Source organism: Ruditapes philippinarum, unplaced genomic scaffold (assembly GCF_026571515.1).
Source record: "Ruditapes philippinarum isolate M1 unplaced genomic scaffold, ASM2657151v2 ctg4264_1_1_1_1, whole genome shotgun sequence".
NCBI lineage: Eukaryota > Metazoa > Mollusca > Bivalvia > Venerida > Veneridae > Ruditapes > Ruditapes philippinarum.
In genome coordinates this window covers 41,603-59,373 of record NW_026855253.1, presented here as the reverse complement: position 1 = coordinate 59,373, position 17,771 = coordinate 41,603, and the positions used below count along the sequence as shown (strand labels likewise).

At 32.3% G+C, this 17,771-nt stretch overlaps 1 protein-coding gene across 1 annotated transcript in view; it reads left to right on the top strand.

The window, feature by feature from the left end:
- The first annotated feature begins 267 nt into the window (after positions 1–267).
- The window catches only part of LOC132742647 (uncharacterized), a 57,383-nt gene continuing 39,879 nt past the window's right edge, over positions 268–17,771 (top strand). Inside the window, exons 1-2 of the mRNA XM_060731112.1 lie at positions 268–3,289; positions 15,781–15,852. Of these exons, the coding sequence (XP_060587095.1) occupies positions 268–3,289; positions 15,781–15,852 (3,094 nt within the window). The remainder of the gene's footprint in view (positions 3,290–15,780; positions 15,853–17,771) is intronic.

Sequence of the window (17,771 nt, the reverse complement as noted above, 5' to 3'; positions counted from 1 at the left end):
CATACGTATTTACTATAGTGAGGGTTTAGGCATTTTTCGTTTTTTGGGCTTTTTATGGTCACATTTTAATATTGTGTAGATTCAGTTTTATATGGACTTACTGTTTATAATATTTGATATGCAACTTTGAGGATTGGACATATGATGTGTCAAATAAAGAAAAATCATTATAATTAATGCAAAAGTTTCATTTGAAGTTACAAAAGTAATAGATTAATTTACACAAAAACATACAAACTGTGTAAAATTTCATTTTGAAATTCCAAGATGAGTAGAGACCAAAGAGAAGATTTTGATGATTTGAATGAAAGTTCAAAGTTAAAGGAAAGAGGTCATTTTAAAAACATGTCTGCAAGAACTCCTAGATCTACAAAACCACCAGCATTGTGTACAAGAAAAAACAGTTTATCGAGAAGTTTACAGTATTTCTTTCACAGAAAACGTTCTTATAATATGAAGCAAGGCAGTGTGAATAAAGGAAAGAAGTTGTTTGAAACAATTAATGATGCAAGTGGGGTCAATCTCAATGCTCTTCCCATAAGGAGACCAAGCAAGGCAAGGGTTTGGAGCGTTAGAAATTCATTTTCTAAATCACCTATGGAAACCTTGTCAAAGGACTTACTAAAATTAAACTCACCGGCAAAAGTTAAAAAGAAAATACCAAGAAGTAAGACTTGTTCCCATGCATTTGATATTTTACATTCTTTCAAAGATCTAGTGCATGCTTCAGAGGAAACGTTAACAGTAAGGAGCCCATCAAAGAGGGAAAGCTGTATCCAAAATGCAGAAGAACAGTCTACCAAAGACAGATTTGAAACAGATAACATTGAAGCAGTTGAAAGTAGTTGGGGAAACTTTGATGAAACATCTGATAGGTCAAGGTTATCAAGCTTTGGTAGCTCAGCCTGTTACTCAGATACCAGTGTCTGCTGTTCTTTGAGCAGTTGCTCTTACTGTAACCGGGAAAGAAGTGACAGTGGTAGTATTGCCATGGAAACAGATACAAGTATGAGTACATCCTACTGGGATTTACGTTTACCAACAGAATCACCATTGTTTGGTCTGCATGAATCCAGAAGGTACTCTTTAGATGTTGAGACAGAACATCATAGCAGTTTTGGATCACCAGAAATAAGGGCTTTATTAGCTAAGAGAAGATTGTCAGAACAGTTAACAAGATCAAATAGAATGAATCAATACACATGCTGGCAGGACAAGTTTCTAAGTGCCATGAACCATAGAGCATCTCCTAAAGAATCTGATGGTACAACTGAGACGCAAGAAATGCATTCTTTAAGCAAAGACATTGATGGTAAAAGGACAATAGATATACCAAGAGCACATAAAATAAAGGAAATAAGAAGGTCAAACAGTGCTTGTGCAGATATTAAAAGATCAAGAAGCATAAGCAGAAGTCCAAGACCTAAAAGTGGTGGAACCGACTTTCCAGGTAAAGCCAATGTCAAAAGAACCAGGTCCATGGATTCCTCAAGCAGAACCAGGAATTTTCTGTCAAGAGAAAGGTATATGTCTAAGAGTCCAACTTGTCAGTTTGCATTTTCAGACATCGAGAGTTCGGAAGAAAGTGAATCAACTCATGATCCGAAAGAAAGCTCTTCTGAAGAAAGACAGCAGTCAAGCTTCAATGATACAAGCTCTCTAAGTGCGTGCTCTGTGTCTGGTTCAAGCAGTATTGAACACAATACTCCAGGTACGAAGAAGAAAATAGTTCATTCAGAGCATGTTTTAGAATGTGGATTAAACAAAAATGCTGTTCAAGATGGCCCTGAAGAAGAGTCAACTATATCTTTGCATGATATGGATTATTCTATTCTCAAAGATAATGACAGTGAATGTGGAAAAGGGGAAAGTAATGAAGAGAAAAATGTAGATGAAATAGACACAGAAAGCATTGGTCTGGTAGTGACCTCAATTGAGAAGGAATGTTCGGTAAATGATCTTGAAAGAGTAATTGTAAGTGACTGTAAGGAAGGTAATAACCCAAATGAAACAGAAACTGAAAATATTGAACTTAAAGAAGCTTCATGCATTCCAATGGTGGAGAAACCCACAATAAATGACAAAGTAGAAAGTGAGTTTGATCAAAACGAAATTAAAAAACAGTCTTCAGGTACTTTTGATTCAGCACAAAAGGGAGATTCATTAGAAAACATAAATGATGTAGCTAACCAAGAAATATTAGATACACAGCTATATATAGGAGAAAAAACTGATGTTGCTGATTCAATTTTTTCTGAAGAGATTAAGGAGGAAGATACTTTGCCTTTAGAAACAGATGACTCTGTTGTAATAAATGTTACCATTGAAAGTCATCAACCAGATGTAAAAGACCCAGGAATGGATGACAAACATAAGAATGGCAAATTTGTGTCAGAGGATTTAGGTACTGATGTAGACTCTTTGTGTTTAGAGCAGTCTGAAGTGGAAGATGAAAATTCATTTGAACACATGGCTTCAGGAGATGACAAGACTGAAACAATAGGAACTGTAGAAAACAAATCATCAGAAGAGATAATTGATCAGAGCATTGAAGTAAAGGTACGTAATTTGAACATAAACAGAGTTGAGAAAAGTAAAGAGATTGAAGAGAAAACAGCCACTGCAGATGAAACTTTTTGTAACAATTCTGCAAAATGTGATGAGAAAAATACTGAACCTGAAATTGATGAAGTTCTGAATTATTTTGATTCTGTTTTGCATGGTGAGACTGGCATTGCCAAAAGATCAGAAGAAAATGACCATTCGGTTAAAAGATCTGATGATGAAATGAAAACAGAATCTGATGTGAATGCCATTGGAGCAGATCAAGTAAGACTTGATGATGCAAAAGATGAAGGTAGGCAAACACTTATACAAAATGATAAGCAACATACAAAAAGTTTTGAACATGCAAATGATAATCATACAGGAGAGTCAATTGTATCAGAAAAGTTTGTCAACAAAATAGATGGAAAACATCCTGAAAGTTTCCCTCAAAGCTATGAAGAAGGAGAATTTATCGATGAACCTATACTTGATTATGATAAAATTGGTCATGATGGCATGGATCTGGAAAATGATTATACAGAAACACAAACTGAAGAAGCAGATAAGAGTGGTGACTTACTAGAGTTCCAAAGATTATCATTTGAAGAGGTATTGTTCAACAGTGGCAGGGTAGGAACTTCACCAGATAGCAATGAAGTGGGTGATGTATTTGAAGCTATTAATAGGGAAGTTAGCAAGGAAGAGAATAAGGATAAAGATATGATGGTCATGTTTCTTGTTGGTAAGAACTTAAAGATTTTTATTCAGTGGAAGATTATTAAGGAAAGCAGTAATGAGGAATCATAATTTGACAAATAGTGCTTTTCTTGGGTATATTAATTTTGTAGTCATAGTATATGAAGGAAGTTAAAGTTTGACCACTTTTCTACCATAAATGTGGGAATTCTCAAAAGTAAGTGTAGTGTATGTCTTTTCCTTGAAATCCTGTCATATCTTTTCCTTTAAATTAAATAAGTCTGACCTTTTGATTTAATTCCTTGTTTTGTAAAATTTTGTCCTGACTTAGTTTATCAAAGTCGTACAATTGATCTTTTAGTGCTTCAATTTAGCAGAATTCTTTTTTACAGGCCTTAAGATTGAAGGAAACATTTAGAGCTAGGTGATAAGTCTCTGTAAGATAATGTAAAATGCCAAAATTGTCTAACTTAAAGACTTGATACATTAGTCTGATGTGCATACAAACATTGGTTGGTGTATCTATCTTCTAAATTTATGAGGGTAATGTCATACAAGGAAATAAATATGAATTATGGAAATGCAGCATTTTCATAGAACAGTTTGACTTAAAGCCAAAACTAAGAATATTCATGAAGTATGATACCATTTCTTCTAAGAATTTGAAATGTCTTTTTTATCATATTTTAAGATCATACGAAGTTTATGAAATTCTTTGAAACAGTTTTTGTTCTGCCTACAGTATATTTCTATATGAAAACTGTTGTTAACGTCCTTAAAACAGGAAAGGTCTTTAAAGCAGAAAAAATACTTTAAAAGATGTGCCTAGATTGATGCCTCATGGGTAAACCTGCTAAATCTGTGAAATGGATTGTCCCAGCTTTGAATTTGGTTTGATCCATTCAAACTTTAAGGGACTTTAATATCAGAACACAAAATTTAACTACCAGTTGTAGTATAGAACCTGGCAAAGGCTCTAACCACTTTCAGAGGTCAATAGGAGTTAAAGAGTAGAAATAAGTTTAAAACATGTCAACATAAAAAAAAACATTAAAAACAGAACAGCATTTAAAAAAGTTGCATCAATTAGTAGAAATTTATGTAAATTAAGTTTATGGTTTATAAGACCATAAGTCAATATTTCCTTGCCTTAAGCAATTATTTATGTTAAATCATAAAACTACATTTTATGTATTTGTAAAAGCTTTCATTAAATTAATGCATGGACTTTTGTCAAATAAGGTAAATTAGACTTTGTTTTTTTTTTCTCCATATTTTAATGAGCTTTAAGGAGATATACAGGTAATAGAATATTGCGATTGATTAATGGGGTTTAAAAAAGTAATAACCATTCTAATTTTGTTTTTATTTAGAAATTTTTTAACTGTTAACAATACTAATGACAGGGTTATTATGCAATGAAACTGTACTCTTTTGAACAAACCTACAGCCTGCTGTTGGCATCATACATTTACCAAGATCTGCTGGTACATTGGTGCCATGTAAAACACTCATTTAAAAATGGTATTAGGCCTTAAGTTTGGTACAAGTTCAAATTTGGACAAGTTTGTTTCATGAATTTAGCTGAATAAGAATTAAAGAAAAATAAGTTTCCTTGATTTCTATGCAAGAATACAAATAAAACAAAAGAAAATTATAATTATGCTTTCATTGAGGTATTAACCTTTAGACTGCCATATCAGCTGAATCTTCCAATGTGGCTGGTGCAGGCCAAGATCAGATGGCATGGCTGCCTTTGGTCAGTGCATTTGAAATTTAAAAATTGCCCTGTAAAATAATGAATAAATGTTTTCTTGGTTTTTCCATAGATAAAAAAAGATTGAAAAACGGGAAAAATTTAAGTTCACTTTTTAGCATATTACACCGAAGTAACGTTGATTAATATTCCATAGGAGATATAAAACTTTTCTATAACCTTGATATAATATTTTCCAGGAACAAAATTTTCTTTCTGGTATAGTGGTCTTACAAGAATAATATTCTTTAAATATTTGCTTTTATATTACAGTTTCCTGTTCTAAGATAAATTCTTTTTGATGTCTTACCAAAATTCTTGTTTCCAAAACATTGCACTTTTTATAAGATAATTTAAGATAATTGATAAAGAAATATTTTCTTTTCAAGAACTTTTTTTTCTCATTTTTTTTTTTTTTTCAACTTTTTTTTTTGAAGCTTTTTTATTGTTAAAATAAAAAGGATTATCTTTCCTCTGTAACATCAAAAAGAAAAGAAAGAATATTCGTGTATCAATTATGATAATGAGTAGGTTTATGTGTTCTAGCGTATTTAAAACCACTTAAAAACCTATTGTGCCAGTGTAAAGAGGGGAGGTAAATCAATCAGTGTGCTGCAGGGATATTATTCATGATGTTATGAAAACTTGTGTTGTATTGATCAATAGCCGACCTTGCGATTTTATATGTGTGCTTCCCCATTCATTTGTTTTTATGATATTTTCCAATCGGATACTGAGCTTTGGATGATTGAATGTAATTCATTAAATCAAGTGTTTGGTTTTATTATTTAGTGTTCGGAATAATGTAAAGATTCGGGGAAAGTATTTTATTCTTCTATGTAGTGACCGTAACTTACATTGTAAGTGAGTTTGTGTTTTGTTATAATCTAGTTTTTATATTTCTGTCCATTATTTATTAAATGAAAAATGGCTCATTGGCAGGTAGTGATTTTATTCGACAAAACTAAGGTAATGTTTTTGTCAGATGTTGGGAAGGAATAATTTTGTCAATATATGAAAAGGCTATTTCAGTGTTTTACCTGAATAGGGTATGTGAATAACTGACCAAATTTAAAAGTATATTTAGATGATGAGAGAATTACTGTGAGGGTTGACTATTAGCAGGGGTTGAGATGTTTGAAGTTGATAAGTAACAAAAGAGACACAATAATGAGTGATTGACTGAGTTATTTGATGGATATAAGTAACTGATAGAATAAAGTAGGACTGCAAGAATAAACATGAGTGACTGAGTGAGGGAGAGACTCAGGTTGGATGGACATTAAGTGCGTTATTGAATAAGTGAATAAAGTTTAGTAAGTGAGTGAATGGGTGCATTTGTTTGTTTATTCTTTTGTTTGTTTGTTTGTTCATTCATTAATGAGTGAATGAACTGGTGAGTAACTGAGTGAACTGAGTGAATCAACTTGAGTTGAGTGAGTAAATAAGAAAGGGAATAAGTGAATGTAAACAAAAATAAAATAATAAGTGAAGCAGGGAAGTCGATATTGATAAAAATAGTGAGCACTTGTCAGTTTGTACAAGTGATGACTTACTCAAATACGAGCGAGTGACAGACTGAGAGAGTAAGTGAGCTAAATGTGATATGGGGCTAGAGAAGTTAGCAGGGAGTAAGGGAGGGAGACACATATTGAGTTAATAAGTGAGATATTTAGTATTAGTATTAACAAATGAGTGAGGGAACGATTGAAGCAACAAGAGACTGATTAAATAAAAGCGATAGTGAATTTCAATTATCCTGGAACAAAAATCAGCCTAAGTACATGCCGGAGATGAAAATATAATTAAATTTATTTAATCATTTATAAATACAATACAGTTCAGTACAATTATAATCAAAGTACTATAATATATCAACGTGCAGTCAGACATTAACGTGCAGTCAGAAATTATCATGCAGTCAGAAATTATCATGCAGTCAGAAATTAACATGCAGTCAGAAATCATCATCAGTTTGAAATTAAAATCATGAGTCAAACATTAATGAGTCAGAATTAAACATGCATGTTTGAAATTATCATGCATTCAAAAATTAACTCATTTAATAATTATCCTGCATATTACGGGAAATTATCATGTTTTTCAAAATAACAGCAGTAGAAATTTATTGCAGTCAGAAAAAACCCATTCCTCTTAGCTTAATTGTCAATCAGAAATAAATTGTAACAGTTAGTATTGGGTTAATCTGTGTAGAAAGTAAACAAAGTTAAACATTAATTGAGTTGTGTACATGTCGATGTTTGAAATTTGATCATCTTATTACAAAAGTAGTGAGTGACTCATTTAACTGAGGCTGGATATAGCCTGTCATATTGACTGGGAGGAAATGATGTTGTTTAGGAAAAGAGTGAGAAGATAGAAATATTGAATACATAAAAACCACTTCCTTCTTTATGCTCTATCCTCTCTTAAACAATAAGATATTTCATTGTATACAGTATGAACTCTGGTTTCAGATCATATGTATGAAATGTATATACTTTCAGGCTGTGGGATTTTTTTTATTGCCAGTTTTCTTACAGTTCAGTAAATAAGACAGGTTTTTTTATGGGAAGTTGTTGTTTTTATGATTAAATGGTGTAATTTCGAATCAGGAGGCTGTTTGTATTTGTACTAATTCTCTTGCTTATATGAACCTGTGAACTGTGTAAGGTTAACAAATCGGATTATTTAGATTTCTTTTTTTATGGATTATTAGTGTGAATATTGGTAGGTTTTATTGGATAGTTTTTCACTATCTTATATGTTATTCTGTTTGATTTGTTTCTTAATAACTGTTATAAGCTCTCACACCTATTCCAGTCTTCCTCTACAGTTGCCCCAAGACCTTAACACTGTTGGTGTGGTTCAAACCCCAACAAGGAATAATACATACATGTATATATAAATATCAATGCTCTATCTGTGTTTAAAGAAACTGAACTGAAGAAGCTGGTAGTCACTTGCCTATACCACCATAAGAGAGCCAGGCCTGCAACCTCTATAATGCCAGTACTGTCACCACTAGAGAGCCAGTACTGTCACCACTAGAGAGCCAGTACTGTCACCACTAGAGAGCCAGTACTGTCACCACTAGAGAGCCAGTACTGCCACCACTAGAAAGCCTAGTACTGTCACCACTAGAGAGTTAGTACTGTCACCACTAGAGAGCCAGTACTGTCACCACTAGAAAGCCAGTACTGCCACCACTAGAGAGACAGTACTGTCACCATTAGAGAGACAGTAACTGTCACCAATAGAAAGCCAGTACTGTTATCACTAGAAAGCCAGTACTGCCACCTCTAGATAGCCAGTATGGTCACCACTAGACAGACAGTACTGTCACCACTAGAGAGTCAGTACTGTCACGACTAGAGAGCCAGTACTGTCACCACTAGAAAGCCAGTACTGCCACCACTAGAGAGACAGTACTGTCACCACTATAGAGCCAGTACTGCCACCTCTAGATAGCCAGTACTGTCACCACTAGAAAGCCAGTACTGTTATCACTAGAAAGCCAGTAATGCAACCTCTGTAGAGTTAGTACTGTCACCATTAGAAAGCCAGTACTGTCACCACTAGAAAGCCAGTACTGTTATCACTAGAAAGCCAGTACTGCAACCTCTGTAGAGCTGGTACTGTCACCATTAGAAAGCCAGTACTACCACCACTAGAAAGAAGCCAGTACTGTTCAACTAGAAACCAGTACTGTAAAAGTCACCACTAGAAAGCAAGTACTGTCACCACTAGAGAGCCAGTACTGTCACCACTAGAGAGTAAGTACTGTCACCACTAGAGAGCCAGTACTGTCACCAATAGAGAGCCAGTACTGTCACCACTAGAGAGTAAGTACTGTCACCACTAGAGAGCCAGTACTGTCACCACTAGAAAGCCAGTACTGTCACCACTAGAGAGCCAGTACTGTCACCACTAGAAAGCCAGTACTGTTATCACTAGAATGCCAGTCATACTGTCCATTACAAAAATATGGCAGTTGATGCCAAATTTGTATTTGGGCAAATGATCAAACAAAGAGACTTCCTTAAAGAATTAAGTAAACAAAAAAAGATCATATGAAAAATAATATGAATAAGGAAGAGTGTGGTTTTTCACATGTAATATGGAATGCTAGAATAAGGAAAAGATATGAGTAAACATATAAAAATAAAACAAATTCAAAGAAAATATGTAGATAATATAAGGAAAGATTCAATACAAATGAAAGAAATATATTAGTAATGGCAGATGATTTGTGATTGACCAAATTTCAAGGCTATCAGAAAATAAATGGAAATTGTTTGATTATCAAAAATGAATAAATATAGAAATTATAAGTACATATTGTATACAACAAGAACCATGACAACCTGGCAGCCCCAGCCATCTGTACTGTTGCCCTCTCAATTTTATAACTTCTGTAGCAATATAAAATCCAGTGTAACATAGTTTCAAATTCAAAGCATGGGCAAGTCCACTTATATAATTATATAAGTTGACATTACGGAAATATACAAATTCATTAGGGAAGGCTGCAATTAAGCATATTAGATTATGTATATATGACATGACTAAGTATTTTGGTAACCTGAATGTATATCTTGAAGCAACAAGTGGTAATATATAGAAAGATGATGAAGTGTTATTGATTACCAGTAGATCATGGTAATTCTGACTGTTTGTCTTAGATGGGAATTTGTCTGAAAAGTCTCACATCACAAGTCAGGGAAAATAATTGGTCCTGATGGATTGAACAGCTAGCTCTGCAGTGCTATATCAGTATAGTATCTTATCATCCCAAACATCAATATCAAATTTTCCTATTTTGATATTTTAAATGAAAAATAAAAAGAATTGAGTAGAAACTTGTTTCAAAAGGAATTGATTCTTGCCACTTATATGCAGTTAAAAAGGTGATCTAAATAATTTGAGCCGTGTCATGACAAAACCAACATAATGGGTTTGCGATCAGCATGGATCCAGACCAGCCTGCGCTTCCGCGCAGTCTGATCAGGATCCATGCTGTTCGCTTTCAGTTTCTCGTCTTGTTATATGGTTCATAAGCGAACAGCATGGATCCTGATCAGACTGCGCGGAAGCGCAGGCTGGTCTGGATCCATGCTGATCGCAAACCCATTATGTTGGTTTTGTCATGACACGGCTTATTTCAATCCCCTGATGATTTCAATGATACAAATTAAATATTATTAATCCCATGCATACGTTTTTAATGAATTGAAGTTAAATTGATCAATTTGTGTGACCTGGCACTAAAATAATGGCGGCTTAGTTTTGATTATTTTAAAAATGAAAATCAATTGACTTTTAATGGTCTGTTACGAATTAGCAGCAGGGAGCCAATCCATTAATTTTGTTATATGTTAAATTTTATTTTGTAACCTAAATCCAAATAACCAATAATGGCTTTAATCTGGACAAGCCACCATTTATCATTTTTAGGATAAATTTCATATTATGTATGGACTGCATTGGGAATAGTACATGGCAGGCAGGGTAGACATTGTTACCATATCTCAGGCTCAGATGGAGTTTTAAATTGTTTTCTTGTGCACCACTGAAATAGCTTTTACTCCACAGATTCTGACTTTGTTGAAAGTGTTTAGAACTTATACCTTGATTTTCTTGAAATTTATACCTAGATTTTCGTATAATTTATAAACCTTGATTTTCTTCTTACAAATCTATCTTATTAATGAATTATGTTTTAAAATATAAATGAGTTACCATAGTTTACTGTGTCAGTAAGAATTCCTGATTGATCTGTACATGATATGTTTGCATTGTCAGGTATGTTCATTGATTGATTGTGTTGACTTTGACTTAATTGATCTTGTCAGATAATATACTTGTATTGTTTTCCTACTGACTAATTTATTTAATTTAATTCTATTAGTTTTAAAGCTTGATTATTGCCAAATTTTTTTATTTGACTTAGCTGGAAAAAATGCAGCTTTGGCAATAATACAGTGTTGCAACTATCAATTGTGTATGATGTGATAAATTTTTATTTTAGTTAACAATATTTATTGTTGCAAAAGTTTCAACTGAAAATGTGATTTTTGCATCTTGAATATTGCAAACTTAGTTTTTAATTTTACTTATTGTAGTTAATTTATTTGGTGCAATTTAAAGCTCCTATGTAAATAAAGATAATTATTAAAGATACGTAGTACCTAATTTGCAATCTTTTTATAAATACCTCATCATATGATATATCTATTTTCATTGGGTTGTTGTGTTTTTTGCAGCTATAAAGACCCTTATTATAATTAACTACTAATAGAAAATTAATCACTTGATGAACTTCAATATTTCAATATTGTAAATTAGAAATTGATGTAAAACTTGGATGGCATAAACTGCAACAGATCAATAGGAAATAGAGAAATTAGTTTAATGATGATAATAAACATTTTGTGAAAGAATTTATTACTTTTCATAATAATGGCTGTTTTCATTGATTGATTCTTGATACTCTGGCTTGATTAAATTTGCAAAAATAAACTGGCCAATCAATTTTGTAAGCTTCTCACAAATTTTTCCTAGATTTGTGTAGATTTGTAGCGGTGTTTCGGTTTTGATTAAGTCTTTAGACTTTTCTATTCTTTATTTCCATGAAAAAGAAGCTGTAAAAATATGAGACACTATAGATATAATGTAACTTTAGGTCTTGGGAAATGATAAAAAAAAGACAAAAATAAGGGAAATGTAAAAAAAGGACAGGTTTAGGGTAATTGTAATGGAAAGGGGAAATGATTCAAGAGGAAAAAGGTGTTGGGTAGTGGGAAAAATACAGAGTTTTAAAGTCAGGAAATAGCAAAATAGAAAATTTCCCCAAAAAAATATCTTTTCTTGGCAGAGTGTCTCATAAAAATATTTTTGCTCTATATATGGCCAAAAAAGGAAACAAAATACTGGACCTTTGAGAAGGCTAAGTAATTACTTTAATTTAAGATCATATTCTGGGCTTTCAAGTATGGACCTAAGCCAATCTACATACACATCTGCATAGTCTAATCAAGTATCGACTCGTTTATTTTAATATCTTAAACTTACAATGAAACAGTCCCAAAATTTAGGCAAGATTTGTCTATTATTTACAAAATGCAGTGCAGTAAAAGTAACAGGAGAAATTCATCAACAGTTTGTTTATCTTTTTTGATGATTTATTGCATATAAATGTCATCTTACCAGAATCTTCTGCCACACAATTTTAGCAGGCAGCTTCCAGTCTGTCTGTGCCTCATTTTATGGTCAATAAATGAAGTAGGTTCGCTAATTGATTCTCTTAGTAAAGCAAAGTACTTGAGTGGTTAATTAATTGTCAGTATTTCCTTATATGGTACGACTCCGTAAGTGTTTCATTTTCAGGATTTTTATTGTGGAGATACTTTGTAAGGAAAGTGAGAATTATGGTGATGGTTCTGGATTTAATTTCAGTGCGTATATGTACAAGATAAAGGGAGATAACTTTAATTGTACTATGATGGATATATTTGCCACTCAGTGTAAGAAACTTGGTTTTTATCCTGATATTAGTACTTTGAATGTTTTAATTAATATAAAAAGTGCAACGAATATAATATAGCCAATACAGCTTATGGTATGGCCCATATGATCATTGTTTTCTATGATTCTATTGACAGTAACAAATGAAAGTGTCTTGGTTATAAAATCTCTTTCAGCAATTAATCTGCCAAATTTTATAATTGATTTTCATTGCTGTGAATTAATAACAGTTTAAAATACAAATTTGAGCTGCCCACAGTATAGAGCCAAGTCAGACTGCATACAGACATGCAAGCTGGCCTGGCTCAATACTGATGGCAAACGCTAATCACTTTCAGTTCCAATGGTTTTAGGTGTCTGCCTCTTAACTCAGGGATCATGGGTTCGAGCCCTAATCAGGTGATTCAGGTCATGACCATGTTTCTTCATATGACACCTATACTGGTTGATTCTGGGAAGTGGACTCAAACATGATTAATATATTTTGCAAGAACTTGTTTCACAATTGAGCTTAAATAAATAGTTATGTTTAAGGGTTAAGAGCTAGTAGCACTAAGCAGCCTCAGATTCAGAGCAATTTGTCTAAAGGGTTGATATATTCAGCTGTGAAGTGTATTGTTATTATTAGGATGTGCTGAATTGTACATAAAAAAGTGATTTTACAAGAAACTGAATACAAAAATAGAATATAAGATATCATCAACAAAGGAGAATGATTGGCAGCCATATATAGTAAACCTGTTCTGAAACACTGTAAAAAGGCAATTAGTTTGTTATTTCTGCCCTATTCTAGCTGCGAGTGTTGCTAAATATGAGCAACACAACTGACATTAAAAGTTATTTCTTAAGACAGTAACTGCTTTTGTGTCAGAAGGACCACTGTTATAATGTGGTTGATTTACTTTGAAATAATGGGGTGAAAAAAACAACTTATTTTCTGGAAGTAATGTTAACTCTTTTTTTCTCATTCAACTTTAATTTTAACTTTTAATAAGATTTTAAAAATTTTAATCATTTAAGAAGAATGGAATTTTCATGTGTAAAATGGGGGAAAAACTTGTTTTGTTCAGATATTATTAGAGTTTTGTTCAGATATTTCTAGTGAAACTTTGTACTCGGAAATGAAGTGTTTAAACGTTGATATTTTATGTTTAAACGTTGATTGAAAATGAATTTTCTAGAGAATTGAAAGAGTTTCTTGTAATTGTGTTACCAGCTTGCGATTATTACATGAAAATGCACTTGTTCATATTGTAATTGAAAAATAGAATTATGGAAAATTGGAAGAGATTTTAAGGGGGAAGTTTGATAACAAGTTGTTTCCGCTATCTGCTAGCAAGCTATCTGCGATAGCAACGGTCTAGAAGGATAAAAAGGGAGATTGTACCTCGGGAAATGTCTTATATTAAAAAAAAAAAATTGAATTTATTTTATACTTGGCTGCTGTGTAGGTTTTCAAGTTTGATAAGAATGCTCAGTTAATATTATATGGAGGGAAAATCTATAATAAAGATATTGAGGAACATTTAGATTTGAGTGAAACATTTGCGATGATGTGCATTTGTTAGGTCTGGTGTTATATTTACGCAGCCCTGTGGGAAGTACACTCAATTGATTATAATACAGACAGACAGACGGACAAAATTGATCATTATCTGTATAAATACAATGTAGGCAGTGTTGAAATTAAATGTTCAAATTAGTTTGGGGTTGTTTTTTGAAGTGTTTGAGTAATGGTTCATTGATGATAAGTAAGTGAAAGTGAAGATTTAAGCGATATTTCTGTGCGAAATTTGGAGTACCTGTATATACTGTTTATAGGATAGTGTATGTATGTTTCAGGACTTTGATGGATTATTGCCATACCTGTAAGTTGACTTGATGAGAATGTGCAAGATGTATCTTCAAGTTGCATGCCTCCAAATGAGTGAACAAATTTGAAAGAAATTGATTTCCAGAAGGAAAAAATATATGAATGATTGTTAAAGGAACTGTTAACGAATTCACTATGCAAACGACAAATAGAAATTAAGCATGCTTTTGTCCAAAATTTAAATTTACTATTGACATGGATCTGGAGGGATGCTTCTTTAAGACACTTAGCCTGCTGTTGGCAGCTGATTCTACCCATGCAACCAGTGCAGACCAAGATCAACTGGCATGTTAATAAACCATCTGATCATGGTCTGCCCTGTTTGCTATTCTGTCAACACTTTTCCCTTAAAATGATGACGGGTTTTGGAAAAAAAAAACGGGTTTTGTCCAAATCGTAAGATGGATAAGTCCATTTAAGATATTACGTGTGATAAGGATTGAAGGTGTACTAATACATTGTATTGGAATCTAAAACATAGATGCTGCATTTTGGTATTCAACATTAGTCTGCTTTATATTGACATAATGAAATTTTATACAATTTATAACAGCAACCAATCTTCACCTGCTACATCTTGGCATTTTCAGATTTTACACAAAGGTCTAACTAATCTTTAAATTGGCAATTATGGAGGTCCTGAAATTTTACATATTGTTGATAGCTTAATTAGCTAGCATTTGCCTTATTATGTAATGAATCATTTTAAGATTATAAATGACCTGTATGAACTATTTTATATGATTAATTACAATGTATGCTGTATAATACATGGTATGCTTAATGATGAGGAAGTGCTTATGTTTTAACACACAATTGCTGAATAAAATCATGTAATGATCTATTCTTAAACTTTGAAACAATAATAGGTTTATTTACTGGATTTTTGCTAAACTCTTTGTGGAAAGGGTCCGGTCTGTACCGTTTGGAATTTTTTGTGCAGTGAATTTAGATAAATTTGGATAAAAGTAAGTTGCATCAAGAGTAAAATATGTATATTGTTACCGGCACAGGCGTTCGACACATTTGCCATGCCAATAATGGTCAAATTATCAGGAAAAATACCCCTTGATCATCAAGAACAAAATTACTATCCAGCACCCGTTTACTATATAAAATATATAATACACTTTTATGTAGGAAACACTGGTGCTGGATAGTAATTTTGTTCTTGATGATCATGTGATAATTTGACCCTTTTGGCATGGCAAATGTGCTGAACGTCTGTGCACAGTCACATATAAAAATACTGTCATTTTGGGGGAAAATAACTAAGACATTTGTAATAGGTACATAATGGAAGCAGTTAATGAAGATCTATGATAATTTATGATAGTTAATGATAGTTTATGATGATTTATGATGTTTTTATGTTTTTCAGGAGGAGAATTAAAGGTACTACGAAGGTCAGGGACACTTGCCAATGGTAGCCATGGTGACCTTAGACAGCCAGGTAATATTTTTAACACCATATAAAAAGCATTTTATATACAGCTAAACCTGTGTGGAAGACCACCTTAAAATAAAGCTTTATACAGTTAACCTATCTCTAAAGGCCATCATCATGATACTTTTCTCATTTGATAAATAATTGTACAAGAATACACTTTTTAAAACGCATTTGTTGTCAAAGAGCAAATCTCAGAATCTCAAAACTGATCCATATAGACAGGTTTGACTTATTAGTACTAACTACTAAGCAAAATAAATTTCGAGATTTTAATATGGTAATGGATTCTTTTTCCGAAGAGTCAGAATAAAAATTTCTTTCCCTCAGCTTATCCAGCTAAAAATTATTAATCTAATGTACCTTTCACAAAATTTCCAGTGATAGAAGGCATCATTTTCTTAATTATTGTGTGACTTAAATTGATACTTCAGTGTATAATCCCAGCAACTCTAATTGGATTTGCTGTCTTGGAAATTGTGTTAAAACTTAATAGTAAACTTTAAAAGTAAATTGTACTGCACTTTCTAACAAAAAACCTAATTGTTTGGTATTTAGCACGCACAATGATATAATTGAATTTCAAGTAATCTTGATGATCTAATAAAGGGAGGCAATACATGTAACATTATGAAGTTGAGCACATATATATATATATATATATATATATTATATATATATATATATATATATATATATATATATAAAGCTGCCCAAAGTTATTGCAGGCAAGGGTCAGAAATAAAGTACAGTTTCATCTTTTCTGATTATCAAAAAAAATTTTTCTAAAAAGTATATACAGTAAACTCCGCTTATAACGAACTCATTGGGACATTCAAAATCTGTTCCTTATATCCGGAGTTCCTTGTAAGCATATAGCGAATTAGTTCCTTGTATCAGGAGTTTTTATAGCGAACAGATTTACATATAACGAACTGATTGTTAAACATCGTCTGCCATTTTTAAGAACATTTGATTTAGAATAATAAGTCATTTATTTCTTTTTTAGACACAATACACGAGAGTGTACATTTTGGAATTTGAAAATCATTTGCTATTTCAGTTTTAGTTTTACTCCCTTTCTCAAATTTTCATAAAAAATCATATTTTCTTTCTTAACTCAGTGCTTTTCGTTTTCTTTCAATGAATGAGAATAAACCAGATTTTCCATTTTTCTTCCTTTTATATTGAATATCTTCTATTATATTTTAAGGGTGACTTGAACTTATGAAATATATAGATTTCTTTTCATTTCAATCAAGCATACTTTGTAGTTTTCTATGGATTATGTTTGCAAGCATGTGTGATTATGTTGAAAACCGATAATTATCTTACCTGAGCAAAACTATTAAAGAAAAGAAATTATAGAATAAAAGGAATTACCGTTTTATCTTTGTGACAAGAACTCAAGCTAAAAATATCCAAAATAGAAAACTATCACATACTTCTACACAAATTCATTTTCATATATTGAATTACATACAACAATAAACGGTACATTCAACGAAAGTTGAAATGCGGGATATATTTGCGGATAGCCGATATTTGGAGTTCGTTATAAAAGTATAATTTTATGCACTTTTAACTAAATTGGGACTAAGAAATGAGTTCCTTATAAGCGATAATTCCTTATAACCGTGTTCGCTATAACCGTATATTTTTATATTAAATAAAGAAGGGCAAAATTTGGGCCAAAATAAATTGTTCCTTATAACCGGAAGTTCGCTATAACCGTGTTCGCTATAAGTGAAGTTTACTGTATTTTATCTTTGGATTTTGATCGACCAAAAACTGACGCAAGTTGTTGTTGTCTTTTGATATTATGTGATAATGTTTAGCCTTGACTTGTGCACTTCACCACAAGCTTCTGCTAATGTTTGATGTGTATAAACAATAATTAAAATCTAATTTGTATAATGTCAATT